Source organism: Ptychodera flava, chromosome 11, assembly GCF_041260155.1.
Source record: "Ptychodera flava strain L36383 chromosome 11, AS_Pfla_20210202, whole genome shotgun sequence".
Lineage (NCBI taxonomy): Eukaryota > Metazoa > Hemichordata > Enteropneusta > Ptychoderidae > Ptychodera > Ptychodera flava.
The window spans coordinates 5150473-5167585 of NC_091938.1; the positions used below are offsets into that span (position 1 = coordinate 5150473).

Here is a 17113-nt window from a genome sequence, read left to right on the forward strand (position 1 = left end):
AACTTACTCTCAAAGAAATGAGGAAATTGGTACTTTTTTACCACTGATCGTCTAACTGAAGCTACCAAAACCAAAAGTCAAAGGATCCCGCAGGCTGCAGCAATAAACACAATGACAAACTCCCTCAACTTTAATGCCTGTTGCTAAATTTAGTTATAAAAACAACAATAATAAACAATGCTCTCACCATGTATTTACACCATTTTTTATCAAATTTTCAATTGCGTCAAATTTGTACCAATTTTTTGCAAACAGTAAATGCAGGATCATTCTCACACAGCAGGGCCAGAAAAGTGATTGTGTTTTTGAGATGAAACCTTAGATGGACAGATCACTGTTATACTCTCAGAATATCATATGAAAAATTTCCCACAAATGTCAAAATAAACAGAAAGCAGAACGCAAACAAACCAAAATGCTTAGATTTTACTTTCTCACCAGGATTAAATGTGACGACATATTTGGTTTCTTGTCAAAAATGTTGTCTGCGCTGCATGGGCATATTGATATAGTGAAGTGGTGAAAGAGTGATCTATGGCTTATCTTGTGCAAAAAAAAACAGACAAAAAATATTGCATGGAATGGAACATGGATAATCCGATCTGGTATCAAAGCAGTAATTAGGAAAACAAATCATCAGTTGAAGTGAATTCCAGCTGGCAAAGTATGGATTTAACCTGGAGTTATGTCGGATAAAAAAGTCTTATTGGAAAGATCCTGTACTGGCCCCTGTAAGAATGTCAAATGAAATATCACCCCACTCAATATAGTGTCAGGGCAGGGATGTTTTTCACATTCCCTGGCTTTAACATTAACAAACACCCAGGGATGTCTGCTGCTATATCATATGTAGAGACGCTGTTAATGCAAACATGGGGCCCGGGGGCACCGACGTCCTTTGTGCCTCCTTACTGTTTATTATTTGCCATAAATGTGAAATCTGGCAAAAAGTCAAATTGTTTGGACATAAATGAAAGTTAATGTGAAAGTGAATCAAGAATAAGAGATGGAACTCAATAGGATCAACAATATCTAAAACAGGAAACGGTGAACTTATATGATACAGAAGGGGAGAAAATTTAGCCACAAGCTATTGTAATATAATGGACAATGGCTAATCTAAACCAAATTACTTAAACTGGATTGTTGGCATTGATTACACATGTATTTATTGTCCATCAAATAGAAAATAAATTTGGGCCATTGACTAAAAAACATTTGCTTGTTACACTCACCACACTTGTACTTAGTATTTGGAGTGTACACCTATCTACAATACAATGATAAAAAGTTTGGACTCTGAAGGTCAACAGTGCATCTTTAATGTATGAGACTAAATAAGCTTACCCCTCAAGTATGTATAGGCCAAAAACAATATTCAATTTTGAATTATGTAGTGCAGGGAAGGACATAGAATATGGTGAAATGCAAACTAAATATAAAAACTGAATATACAATTATATGGAAATGTTGTTTTACAGTCATGAGTATCTAGTGTGTGCCGAGAGACATATTAAAATTGGACAGTATCACATCCTGACCAGAGTTTGTCTGAGTGGTTGTTTCCTTCTGATTTTCTGACACGGTGATAGGTACAAAATATTATGTTATTCACCATAGTTAAGCAACATAGCTTGCATTTTGTTCACAGTAGAACTGAGTTTTACATGTAAGATAACTTTCTCTTAAACTGTAAATTCTGGCTTGTGGCAGCTCAAACGTCGCAATACTACATTTTTTGATATGATATGGAGTGACTTGCACACATATGCAATATGCAGTGACAGTCGATATATTCATAGTAAGAGTCTACTACATTCAAGCATAGTGATGTTGACAACTACATGCATGCCAGTGCACGATTTCAAAGTAGCCAGGAGGAAATTCTAATAGTCTTTTAGTGGAAATAGGCCCTATAGGTATTAAACCACAGTGAAACAACAACATTAGTTATCGTGACCTTGCTAAAGTGCAATCTCGGATCATGTATGATCTGATGATCATGCCAAATTACCATGTCGGATTATGCCGTGATTCTGAAGTGCGCGTAAATCGGTCAACATAAGCACACATAGACTCTCGCCAGTCACTTGTAGGTACTGCTTGGTCTCGCGTAGCTTTCGGTATTTATACAAGCTCGTGCCTTCGGCACTCGACCTTGCGCCTTCGGCGCTCGATCGCCTACGTTGGATTACTATCGCAAGTGACTCCGGATCCGGTCAAAAGAAGGCACGAGGACTGTCGACAGTCTAAAGCACACACTGTCTTCAACAATGATGCTTCGGCGCTCGATCGCCTACGTTGGATTACTACCGCAAGTGACTCCGGATCCGGTCAAAAGAAGGCACGAGGACTGTCGACAGTCTAAAGCACACACTGTCTTCAACAATGATGTCAAAATCAATGCACAACTGTCGAAATTACCTCAAAATAAGCAACAGAAAACTTAAAGTTATCGCTGTGTCGAAAGGACAGTACATCAACATAAAACGACGCTAGTTTGTTATGACATGGAGGTAGAAGGACAGAGCGAATTCTCTCGCTCTCACCCAGCTATTACTAACGGGCCGCCGGTGGGATTGCCTCGCTAAAGCAATGGATTCGCGGTAACGAAGGAGCGTTTCGTGCCAAAAAAATACATGACAGCAACAAAAATACAATCACCGTGAACTTCATATTTACAAAACATCATCAAATAAATGCTAAAAGCTTCAAAACGTCAAAATTCGCACAAGACCGAGAAACAAGACAGCATCGGTTTGATTTTTCAAAGTCCTTGCCAGGAGCTGGTCCTTGGCAAAACAACGCTAACTTGTTATATGCGCATGCGCATATTAAGGAGAGACCCATTTGATTTCGGGGGGGGGGGGGGGGGGGGGGGGGGGGGGGGGGGGTATGCAGGAAGTGGGTATGGGAACTTTTTTTGTCAGAGAGACAGCATTTTTTAATTACAACTGTCACACCTGCATCAATTTTTTTATCAAATGGAGTAGCAGTGCAATTTTTCAAATTTAAGCCAGTGTTTCACATATCACAGGATGGTTTTATATATTCATTTTACATTCCAACGAATGAAAACAAAATGGAAAGTCTAGTATATATACAACTTTAAATTATAGAACACTTTATTGGCAAATCAACAGTGATCAGTACTATACCTGCTTTTCTTTATAACAGTCAATTCCTTTTAAGTTCTCAGGGGAGATGTTATCTTTTGTGGTCAGAGAAACAAGGCTCACACATTGTATTTCATTATATTTGTTGTTCCTCAATTTTTCTTTGACAACTTGTAATCTTTCTAACATATTTATGTTGAGAGAATAATATATTGGTTTTTACACTAGTTTATTGACTCCTGTCTTGTGTTTTCAATTTTCACAATGTACAGAAGTCAAATAGTCCCATCTAGAAATTGCCTGTACCATTGAGATATTGCAACAGAAATCCAGAAATATGATTTCTTGGGTCAGAAAAGGGAAGGAAAACATCGAGTGCACTGAGGTGTAAAGTAGTGAATGCTTATATCATAAGTGCTGGGAAAAAAAAAACACATGAGAATTGCTTGTGGTAAAAACATTTGCGCTGCCTATGGCAGCATGCTAGCAAAGAACACATGAGAATGAATTTCCAAAATTTTGCTCATTTCAACTGCATTATGACAATTCCTTTTTTATTTATTTCTGTCTGTTATGAGAATTTTTTTTCTCAAGCCATTACAGGCTTATTTTTTTCTTTTATTTCACCTGGTGACAATTTTTTTTCTCAAAATCCTCCATACCCCCCCCCCCACAAATCAAGTGGTTCTCCCTAAGTGAGTCCCTGACCTATGCGGGCCAGTGGATTACTTCCTCAGTAGAACTGATATGCCTGCCGGTACCATCATTCTTCAGTCGATCAAAGGCGCCTTTCGTACCAAAAAATACACGACAGCCGCAAAAGTGCATCACTGTCAACGTCATAACTATAGAATATATTGAAATGCACAGTGAAACGTTCACAAAGTAAAAAATGTGCCGACACCGAGAAACAAGATGGCGTCCGATTCGATTCTCAACTCAGATTTTGTCCTAGAGTTGTGCGCATGCGCAGACGGTAGCTTTAACGAAGCGAGTCAAAATCAAGTAAATATAAAATAAAAATGGATAAAAATATTGTTTAAAAATAATACAAGGCATGTATCACCAAATTTTGAACATTTCTGACGGCATTTCAACTATACGAACACCCATGCCAAATATCACAATAATCAAATCAGTGGTTTTGAGGAAAATTGAAAATAGTGGTTTTCACAAAAAAGCTAAAAAAGTGACTTTAAAATGATTCAATCAAAAAAAGAAAAAAGACCGTTTGAGATACATGCCAAAGTGACCACCAGACCAAATTTCAGAAAAAGTTACTGAAGCGTTTCTGAGATACCTGCGTCCACAGCATACGGCCCACTGTATGCAACAACAGAGGCCGCGTCATCACATTAGTACTTTGGGCCAAAGGCCCAAAGGACTAAAAATAGATATTTACAGCCTGTGTGTTATATTGGATCAACCTGACTGAGAAACGGACTAACATTTCTACAGATGGCAAGCACAATTTTTCCAAATGATTATAACATAATTTAATGTCTACAAAAATGCTACTTTTGCAATGGTTGAGCCACATTGGTGTATGGTTTTGGGAACCCCACTGACATGTGATATTCACCAAGGGATCCACTTCACTGTAGATTTCACAAGGTGTTATCGCTTTGGTTGGCACAAGGATAGAAATTTCTGCTCGATCTCCTGGCTTAAATACCAACCATGAAACTGCACAAACTTTTATTGTGTCATAATCCCCTACCTCTAAAAAGTAAAAAATTCCTAAATTACCGACCTTTTCTGGAAGCCAGATGACTACCCTCATGCTAATAAAATAAGGTGTACAAACAACAGCTTCCAACATCACGGTTAGAAATTCTCTATCATTGTGATATAGGAATTATAAGAATAGGGACATGCTACTTCAATTTCAAGGGAAAGTAAAGCTTTCATTTACAACCTGAAGTTTTTCACTTTTCAATCTAAATGTAAATATTTTTATATCAGCAGACCATACATCCTTTCTCACTCTGTGATCATTAATGTATGATCCCTCCTGAGACCTGACAGTCCGTCCTTTACCCCTCCTGATATTGGATGGGCTGTCCCTTACCCTTCCTGATATCGAATGGTCTGTCCCTTACCCCTCCTGACATTGAATGGTCTGTCCCTTACCATCACTGACATTGGTTGGTCTGTCTCCTTACCCCTACTGAGACCTTATAGCCATCCCCTACCCTCCTGACATTGGATGGTCTGTCCCTTACCCCTTCTGACATTGTATTGCCTGTTCCTTACCCCTCCTGACATTGAATGGTCTGTCCCTTGACATTGTATTGTCCATCCCCTACCCCTCCTGACATTGAATGGTCTGTCCCTTACCCCTCCTGACATTGTATTGCCTGTCCCTTACCCCTCCTGACATTGGATGGTCTGTCCCTTAGCCCTCTTGACATTGTATGGTCTGTCCCTTACCCCTCCTGACATTGTATGGTCTGTCCCTTACCCCTCCTGACATTGAATGGTCTGTCCCTTAGCCCTCTTGACATTGTATGGTCTGTCCCTTACCCCTCCTGACATTGAATGGTCTGTCCCTTATTCCACTGATGTTTGGTAACATAATTGTCCCACTGGGATTACATGTACATATCCAGCTGACTTCAACTTGTCTTTCAGTTGACTTTGAGGTCACAGGCTGTAAGTGAACCCATTGCTAGCGGGACTCCAAACAGTCACTGAGACCTTGTGCATTCTTCTACAAGGTTTATTCTTTTCAACATCCTCTTCATCAGAACAAAAACACCGTTCCATCACTACAACAGACTTACAATCTCTACTGGTAATAAATTACCCAACATAGCGGTGATGAGATTATGATGTCAAGTCAAAACTGCAAAACTCCACCTACATATATTAAGGTTTTGTTGTGAAAATGCAGTATCTGCATTCTCAATGACAGAAATTCCCCTTGTTTCTTAGGAGATTCAAAGACGGCTGTTGTAGATTCACATTTGACCAGTGCTATATCTGTTTGTACAGGAAACACTTGTCATTGGCTTGAAATAAAGTGGGGAAGAAATTTCTTCTTCAGAAATCAGTCCACACAGTATTCACCTTGGTTTAGAGTGATGAAAAACTCTTGGCAACTATTGTACAATGTGTAGAGAGATGTTATCTGACCAAGTTGAGAAACCAATCAGACTGAAAGACCAACATTGCTTCAACTTTTCAAAGAAGGGAAACTTTTCATTGAGTTTGGAGGTCACCACCTGTCACATCAAGAGAACGTTAATAGATTCAGTGTCCTGATTGATGTCGTGTGTACACCAGCAAGTGCACTTCCATTTGGCGTTTTTGTCATGCACATCTGGCTTGTGGTGAACCTCACCAATCAACTTTCTAATGAAATTCAAACCAACCATGCAGGGCTGCTGTTCTGTGCGTCATTAAAATAGATTCTTGTTCCACCCCAAAATCATTTCAAAATGACTGGTTTTCAACTATCAACACAGTTTGTCTGTGTCTAAATGTCCAGTGTTACTGTTGAGAAGTTAATTACAGTCCGGACTGGAATTCAGTTTGACCAATCACACTGCATACTGTACACAACACTGTTGTCTTTGCGAGGTTAGTACTTTATAGTTCTACATGGTGATCAGTTGTACAATGTTTGGGAGAAGAAGGAAAGCAATTTGCCAAAAGTTATGGCCATTGTCCCTTTAAATTATTCAGGGTTGAAAAAGGTCATATTTTGAGTGAGAGAAATCCAAAGTGACAACAAAAATTCCAGCCTTTGACCCATTTTTCCTGCATGTGGTCCCAACCACACAGTTGACAACAAAGCTTGGCAGTGAAGAGGTAATTGCTAATGACATCATCGATGACATCATTATCATCATCATCATCATCATCATCATCAATCATCATCATCATCATAACCACCATGATCATTATCATTTGTTGATGTCTTCATCATTGACAGGACAAATTGTTACAACTGTTGTCTCCTCTGACACCACAGTCATCTTTTCCTCTTGTTTATCAGCTGTTTTACGTCAGCATTGAAGTGTTTATGAGGAGATCACACCGCCAACAAACAACCGCTGGCATATACTAAATTTATGAGACATAACAGGAGGCAAAACCTTGAAGGAAACAGCCGCTTACATTTCCAGTCAATTTCAACAAAAAAGATGACGTTGGATTAGCACAGAAAGATGCATTAAATTTATGTCGTTGCAGTATCTGAACAGCTGCTGCTAGTCTCTGATCCTATGCCAAGAACAGTCAAATTGCACAGATTCCATAAAGCTGAATATATATGTAATTGACGAGTTCTGCCAAGATTTATAATGCTAAAACATATTTGTACTATCTTGGTATATGTGTTATCAATCCATCCACTTGGTTATCATCACTTCGATATCAATTTCATTTTCAGAAAAAAATTATCAAACATCTGCATGAAATAATGGAAAATGAATGTCAAAAAAAAGGCGGAAAATTTTGAGAAAAAAGTTGAAGGATATTCAAGCGTATACACTGAATGTCAGAAAAGAACCGTTTTCAGCCAAGAAAGCACAGACATATCAGTAATGTAATATTTTTGTAGAACATACAGGACAGTAATCCAACATTCCATTCTCAAAATAAATCAGGGCTGGTATCTCTAGATGACAACATTCACAGACTAAAACATCTTGAGCAAAAATTTCTATGGGTCACTAAAATCTGGTTACGAATCACAGGTCTTGTAAAAACCAGTTCTTTTGTCTTGTTGGTATTTTATGATTTAATATAGAAACCAGATACCTAAATTGTAAATGGTGAAATATTTGGAATTTAAATTCAAATATGGAATTCACAAAGTCAAAGACACATGAACAGCAATTCAAAACTCTTCTATTAAACTAAAAATATAATTACATCTTAGACAACATTACACAAGGATATGAATGTGATGCAATTCTCAAGATTAAAATATACTTTTGCAACAAAGCAATTGAAAGTACGTTCTTTCTGGGTTGAAATAAATCTACCGTGATTTCAGACACCCACGCTGCCCCGACTGAATGACCTTTGACATCAAATCGTAGTACGCACACAGTCAACAGACCCTCACTGCTTCATCTCATCGTTGCCAGGGGCATGAAAACTATAGTTCCATGGTTGAGGACCTCATTGGGGACAACATTTTGAACATGCATACCGGTCCTATGTTCAGAAAAGTTTAAATCAAAGATTATATTTCAAATTATTCTTCTCCCATCTCAAAAGATGTTTCAGCACGCTGTGGCATCAGGACAGAAAGTTTGATTAATTTCAGTGATTTTGCTAGACGCTCAGTCACAGAATTTCCTCCCTGATATTGGCAGCCTCTCAGAAATGGATACAACATAGTTGAATATTTAATCACTGAACTCATCAAGCCACTTTCAACCACCATCTGCTCTCTCTGCATTCCTGACATAGTTTTCATCAGGCCTCATCCATGGAAGAAAGCCCTTCACAAGGAATGTCTCATGTGGCCTCATCCATGGAAAAAAGTCTTCCATATCAGTCTACAATCCATCTGGAACCCATCTGTCGTTTGTTATCCAAAACTTCAAAAAGTTTTTAATATGAAATGTTGGAAACATCCAATGATTCCTCACAGCTTTGAAGTCACGTCCTAGCTATGACCCAACTTTCAAAATCCTAAAATTTCTAACTTAAATTTTCTCATCGTAGTACTCTGACCATGATAGCATACGATGGTTGTACTGATTATTAAATTTGACACATCATTTCAGTCTGGCCGTCAGTTCTCTCTCTGTGACAGCAGTGGCATTAATGACTCATCGATGAAATATGTAACCCATATGACATTCTGCATCACTTTCATCCCTAGACAAATGGCACCATCCTTTCCTTCTACGCCATACAATCTTCATCCATAGCATCACGATACTTGCTGTGGTATCAGATTCAACATGGCTTAATATCATAATCACTTACATCCTGCTGGCTTTGTTACCAAAGAAAATGACAAATAACAGCAACAGATAAACAATTTGAAGAGACCATACACAATGCCAACTGAAGGCTAGTCTTACACAAAAGATGAGTAACGCAGATTTCCAGACAATTAAAAGTCCCTAAAAAGACTATACTAGGGTATTTTACACTGTAGAGAGGGTGGGGCCACTGATAAAATCCAGCAACACTGTCTAAATCTCATAAAATAGGAACTACACTGAGGCCCAGCTAAAGTCTCCACCCACGTTTAGGATCACTTTCCCTGTAACTAAATACAGCGGTACTGGTTATTTTCTGCTCGGCCAAGCAAGGAGTGGTCATTATCATCAAATATAACACACACTATGAGATAATCTTATCAGGAGTTTGCTGGCTTGATGTGCCCCAATAGGTTTGCACAAATAGCATGCCTACATTGTGACACGCACTGCCAGCACACTGCCAATGCCGTGCATGCCCAAATACGGAGCCAGGAAAAATCCTTGCCTGTAACATCTCTCCATCTCAAAATTTAATAAATTAAAATTGTTGGAATAAATTCTTTGAAGGTAGAGTGACTAAGGCTTATGTAATGTCTTTAAGGAGCAAGTACCAAGCGAAGTTATCTAAATCAAAATTTCTTTCCTCAAAGTACATGTAAAAACCATTGCTGAATACAGTTTAGCGAGAAACAAAAAGTCAAATAGTTATTCGGATGAACTGTTCGTATAAATTTTTACAACTCTAATACTTTCATTCTGTTTAATATTTGTTTCTTTTCCTTATTTGTTCTAAGTATTTAGGTTTGATAACTAATTTTTCTTAAAACAATTATGTAAAACCAAGAGGGACCCTTATAAAACTCACATACTTATTTAAGTTATCCATAAGTCTGTAAATAAGTCTGTATATAAGTTGTTTTTGTGGCAGATACCTACTTGTTTCGTTACAGACTTGTTCCTTTTGTCTATGGCCAAAGTTAGGTCTGTACATACTACTAAGTATGTGTATAGGCCGAAAAATGTAAATTAGTTAGGTAGGCATCGGCCATACAGACCTAAAAATTAGCATAACCACTTAACAATACATACTTAAAGCGCGTAAATATAAGCAGGTAAAATTGGTATGTAAAATTTACATATATTAATTAGCATATATAAGCAGGTAAAATTGGTATGTAAAATTTACATATATTAGCATATATACATACTTCTTGACAATAAGTATGTATGTTCTTAAAAATTAGCATACATGATGCCTATATATTCAAGTCTCGATGCATGAAAAAATTGCAAAACCAGGAATTGACAACAGTGATGCAGCCACATCCAACATTTTATGTATGATCATAATTATCATGCTTCTAAACTTGATATACCAGGTCAACAACTGAAAAATGGACAGTGATACCCAAGACAGAGGGCAGCTTCCAGCAGAGTTCATGGGACAGTGTACATAGTAGCCTTCCCAATACTTCCATCCATTACAAATTTTACTCGGTTCAGAATCATTTTGTAATGAACTGTAGTGGATAGACTTGCCATGTAAGAAACTAAAAATTAGTCTTACCTCAACATAGGGAACAAGACAGCACAAGAAGCAACAAGACAACACAAGAAGCAGTTCTCTGATGTCAAGTTTGCAAGCTCTTTATTTCATAGTTGAAGGGGAGATTCATGTGAAAAACCCAACAGAACACGCATTTGATTGTTCACATTATCAAAAGTTGTTTTTGATGCCATCCTTATACTTTCCGCTCTTGTTCTGAAACTTCACATTGGTCTGTTCAGCTTCTTGGCCTTTGCCGATAGATACACTGAGAATAAAAATGATAAATAACAGACAAGGATGTCATTACATGTGGAGAGTGAAATTGCTTGTACTTCGTCGACTATCCTTAATATAAAAATTCATGGAAAGAGCATTCACGTGCTTAAATGAAATTATAATAATTGATATAAATAATTTACCTTCTGATAAAAACACTCATGACATATCTATAAATTATGTTCGTTGTGATTACCAAATCTTTTGCTTTTCAGCCTCATTCTCCCCATTGATTAGTGACACGCCATTCCAAACTGCAACTACTGAGTGGTGATTGGGGTTCAGCACATCTCAAACAGAAGAAATGTAAATCAAAAAGTATCCCTTTATAATATTAAAACCAGGTCAAAGTTTAAATAATAAAAATATATGAGTATCTGTTGTATATCATCAATCCGGTCAAAATTTTGAATCAATGAGTAAAAATAACAGATAATAGCCTGGCTCTATTCGTTACTACAACTCTCCTTGTAATTAACGCACAGAGATAGACAGTGACAGTGTGGAGTAACACTTCACTGTCTATATTGAGGTACCAACCTCCATCATGGTTTAATTTTTGCCAACACCGTCCGTTCGTTTCGTATACTTGAACAGGGTTCGCCAAGAATGACATCAATATAGCGTGACTAAAGAAGTGAAAACTGTGAAAATTACAGAGACAACTCGTGGATAAGGTGTATTGGAAATTACTTACCGAATTTTTAAACAATCTCTTCGGTCTCTCCTGCCTCCATGCTTCGATCGAACAATGCATATGGGTTGTGTTCGTGTTCTACGGGACGATATCGCGGTCGATCTCAGAATCGGTCATCCAAGGGCCATCAACGCATCGTAAACGCTGTTTGTTGGTTTTAAATTCATAGCTAACCTGTACATACCCTGAATGATTATGTCCTACGGTAATTTTACGCGAAACTGTGTCAAAATCAGAGCGGAAAGAGGTGACGATTTTCTCTCTCATTCAAAACGTCCTAACGTCCCACCAGTGCATATCAGATTTAATTTGCCGCTTAGGATTTGACCCGTGACCTTTTGGCAACTTGACCAATCATAAAGAAATCTTCACATGATCTACAATAATCTGACCAATCATAAAGAAGTCTTCACATGATCTATGACATCATCAGGCGTGATTCTAAAGTCCTGGGTTCAAAGTCTGATGACCCATGTGACCCACGCACTCAGCCAGCTAGCAACGTGATCGAACACAGCTGTATGCGAGCTCGGGATGCGAGCTCGCGTTTGAAAAGCTAAAACGACAGAAAATCCATTACATGTAAACCTTTACCAGATCATCACAACGCTCTGCAAAAACGTCTCCGACATACAAGTCTCGTGACTTACAAACTTGGCTCGATGATGACTTTCATCGCGCACGTCCGGTGTGAGTCGATGTTGAAACTATGCTTATTACGCTGGGATAGCTGCCTGGCATCATACGTAGTCGTAAGCTTTCAATCTACTCTGTGATCGGACTCGTAGTTCATGTTTGAAAGGGCCCGGTAAGAAAACACAAAAGAACCAGATATACGTTATTTTTGAGTTGCAGTTCTTTGACAGACTAGGCTTTTAAAGGGAGATATGCGCGTGAAATAAGTCCAAGCATATTTTACGTCGAGCTCAACGTTCATTTTTCGCAAAGCGTTTTTTGGCAGATCGTCCATGTAGCCGACACGGACACGAACTGTCTGATCGTTTTTTGTCTTTTTTTCTGTAGAAACAGTTACGCTTTCAATGAGAACTGATCATTCGCAAAACGTACATAAAAAGTCAGTGATTGATTTTCTGTACCGATCAAAGTCAAATGGTAGTTTTTTCACACAATTTGTTGAACTTCAAAATCAAAATCAACTATCACACATTTCCGAATATGCAGCGTATTTATTGTGCAGACTTAAAATACGCGACACCGGCCTGCAACAACATAAGTCTGTAGGAAATTAAACGTAATTGTTTATTTTGACCAAGTAGATAACAAAATAAGTTGTTATGCTCTCCGGACGTAAAACAATTAGGTATGTATGATCACAAAATAAGTATGTATGAAGTTCCAACCACTTATTTTCCCAAAAATAGGTCGTTTTGGGTCGGTACAGACCTAATCACTACACAGTAACTACTTGATAAGTCGTTCAGTTTTCTACGGGGAATCTGCAGCTGGTCTGCCACTAGTAAAAACTGACAAAGTTTTCCATGAGATAGACTTGCATCCCACCATCACAAAGTTCAAGGTTAAGCTCAAGAAATTTGATCTTGGTGAAGATGCCAAAATTAATCTTTCTCATTGTTTGACTGCTTTTCCAAAGCAACCAAATTTATGGACTGTCTGACTAAATAAATATTAATTGGCTATTTGAGCCGATGAGAATTTGAAATTATATCTCCTGCCAAAAGGGATAGTTTTATCTTTTCACCACCAATCAGCAATCATCATCCCTGAGACAGACCATGTGACCACACAAAATGGTGTTGATGAACTTAATGAAAAGAACTTAGGTCAAAGGTCACCATGTATTAATTACCCACAATGCAATGGCAGAACAGATTTATTAAGTTGTGATTGTTGACAACATAATTGATTTCATTGATCTTATCAAATAATTCTGAAATGGAAGAAAATCATATTGCATGCCACTAAGCGAAACTTTCAATCGGACATTTCCTTTTTAAACAGCCTTTCATGATGAGACACAACTGAAAAATTAACTTTCCATGGACTTATTGGACACCACAAAACTACATTGCACATACCAAGGCAGCCTACTTGTCTAGAATGGCAATTCAAACTTAAGAAATGACAAAATTTTAACATCAGACAGTGCAGCTAGTTGATAAACAGATATATAAACATGTACATCCACTTCAAGAATAAACCGAAGTAACACCGTTGCAATCCAGACAGATGATTTGAAAGATGTTAGCCTTGCCAGAATTCACCATCCAAGAATTGTCACTCCCAGGGACAATGCAATGGAGAGACACGCACAATGCAATTAATGAGAAATTTGTAATTTCATGGGTTTTTTCCTCTCCATTTTCAAAATATGAAGCCATGAATCTTTCACCACATCATATAATTTTTCAGTTTCAACAACATGTATCATTCATACCACACAAACTTACAGAAACTGAGACCTCTCACCCCTATTTCCTGTCCATTGGTTTAACCTTATGACTGGGTGTGATAAGGTTAAACCATAGCATGGGGTGAGAAGGTTTCTGCTGCACGCTGACCAAGTAAATCTGACAATACAACTTGGCCCACAGATGAACCACAGTTTGACATACACATAAATCTATGAAGCATGGGCTTGTCTATGAATTTTCATATTTTTCTGCACATCTCTAATTCCAAAGTGGTAAAACACCAGAAGCACCACAAGCTGCACACAAGCGGACGTACAAACTTTAAATTTAATTCCTACGTAGAATCGTGTGCGTGAGTCTTGATTTTGAGACGCATGGCAATCTTGTGAGACAAGCCCATCTTCTGTCTTTAAGAAGGTATACACTTACCGTAAGCTGTTGCAATAAGTCTTGGTGTTGTTGTCGTAGGCGGAGGGCCTCTTGCAAATTGTGGCCCACTTCCACCATAAAAGGAGTCATTTCTTGTACTCGCACTCGAACCCATTGTCGTGACTGTAACAGACCATATCAAACAACAGTTAAGACATTGTAAGAACGTAAACAATGAAAGTGGTTTACATGCACCGATATATGCACTGCTTTTTCTAACATTTATTCTCAGATTTCTCCACATTTCTCTTCTCTAATTTTATTTTTAATTTTCCTATTTCATTGCCTTTGATCACAAAGCACACTGAAGAGCCTATAGTTTCATAGACTCCACTTATTGTAGTGTGCAGGGTGTTATGTTCCTTGGGAAAAAATGACTGGAATATTCTGAGATGCTATGAAGCATGAGTGTAAACATTCAGTTCAGTCTGGGTCACAGAATAGCAAAGTTTCTGACAAAAGCTTAAATAATGCAAAAAGAGCAGGTTTTTGGAATACAAAAACATTACACTAATATGTGTGGGATACATAAAATCAGTTAAAATCATTCAGAGACAAGTCAAATAAACAGAAAATATTTAATAATGATGTGGTGTTAAGAATTTAGCATCTGAGTCAATGAGAATTGTATGAAATTGGTTCCTAAAAAAATATCACTATGTGCAGAAGAACAGGCTTTGAAAAATTAAAATATTGTAGTAAAAGTTTGTGAGATGAAATCAGCTAAATCACTGAGAGACGAGTCCAATATACAGTCTATATTTCACTGTGAAGGGGGTGTTCAGAATGTAGTAGCTCGGTCAATGAGATAAGAAGTGGTAAAACAGCCTTAATGAGGATCGATAATGTGATGTTTTGCACTTCATTTGGTCATAAAGCTCACTTGAAACACTGAGTACCTGGTGGAATTAACACATGATGTGAGTTTATCTTTGATAACCATCTGACATAGTAGAGTTCTAACAAGGGTCACCAATCACTAACAGTTACAGCTATTTCTAAGGTCATAACTCATGCAGTACTGTAGCTTCTGTGATTAACTATTGAGATCAATGATTGCCAAAATATTGGTTTATACATACCATAAAAAATGGCTAACTTTTTAAAGTAATCCTTCAAAAGCTTTATTCTCATTACACTTTCTTTATTATTATATCTTAGAGCAAAATGAGTAGAACTGGCAAATAGAGGAACCGAGAGTATTGGGACAACAAAAGTTGAAACTATAAAAATTAAGTGTAACTGCCATTTCTCAAGAAACCCTTAGACTAAAACGCCCTTAATAGAGTGACTGGATGTGCACACATGGAAATAGGAGTGCAGCGATCAAACTATAATTTTTTATGAGTGTGTGGAAAGTCGGTTCCAAACAATGAGCAGAGTCAAATCGTCATCAGCCTTGTAGATACCCACTGTGAATATATACAAGAAATACTTGGTATTCTATCACTTCACATGGCATTATACTACTTCCCTGCTTGCAGCGTATTACGTCAATAGCAAATATCTGTACATAGCTGTCACTGAGTTCATTCACTCACCAGTAATGCTATAGACAGCTGACATTCTCTCAGAATGGTATGTGTGTATGATGTATTTATGCAGATTAATGTCAACATTCTCACTTAGAAAAGTCATGACCGCAATGATGTGTTCAAAATGACTAACTTTGAAAACACATTCACATGCAATGCATGCACATACAAAGAAAACTGAAAAGTCAAAATTTTAAACAAATTTAATGTATTTTATTGTGAGAATGGATTAACCATGATTTTTGTTGAGGTTTTGATCAGAATGAGTGGATGAAAGACTTATAATTTGAATTAAACTATTCATTTACCAGCCCAAATGTTTACTCTTTTTATGGTTCAAGTCAAGAATGCTATACACAACAGTCAGCCATTATACTTCATTATCATAATATACATCATTGCTGCCTTACAGTTTATAGTCCAGAACCTCTCCTTGTTTAGGGTTAATGGCTCGGTTGAACTAGATTTTTACATGTACAATAAGCTATCCAGAGTTACATCATGTTTTTAAGGGTTCATAAAAGAGACCTATTTTAGCTCTGGTGTTCATGAATCAGAGTATGATCAAGTATCAACTGTGGGAGTTACAGGAGTGGAACCCCCTGCAGAGCTCAAGCATTACCCAGTTTGCACTGCAGCATCAGGTTAAAAATCATGCAAAATCATTGTAACAGTTGTGATTAAATAATATGCAGCAATTATAGCCTGTCCATGTCAAAAGATACAAATGATATACATGTACATTATGTAGATCCATAAATAACAGTCTAGTATCAACACTCTATTATATTTTGGGCTCTAGTAGTTTTGAATTTCAAACAGACATATGGGTATTGGACTACATATATGTGAATGCACACAATCTAAAGTATTCAATGTGTTAGAGAACAGTCCTTCAATTGTGTAGCAGTAGTTGGGGCTTCGATGTTGGTTGATATTTACTATAAATGCATTTAAAATTGGTAAATTTGTAACTACATTCACATTCATTATTTCAGATGTTCAAAATAAACTAAATTGTGTTAATAAAATCTTAATAATATTGTTCAATTTCAGAGCCATGAAATGGATGAAAATTACTGAAAACCAGTACTTCCTACAAATGCCAGAAAAGAAAAATCTGACGTAAATAAGTAATTGTAGGAAATCTCGAAACTAGAT

General features: G+C 37.4%; 1 protein-coding gene across 1 annotated transcript in view; it reads right to left on the bottom strand.

Moving 5' to 3' along the window:
• The window catches only part of LOC139143341 (titin-like), a 215696-nt gene that overhangs the window by 151122 nt on the left and 47461 nt on the right, over positions 1-17113 (bottom strand). The window contains exon 18 of the mRNA XM_070713578.1: positions 14418-14540. Within this exon, the coding sequence (XP_070569679.1) occupies positions 14418-14540 (123 nt within the window). The remainder of the gene's footprint in view (positions 1-14417; positions 14541-17113) is intronic.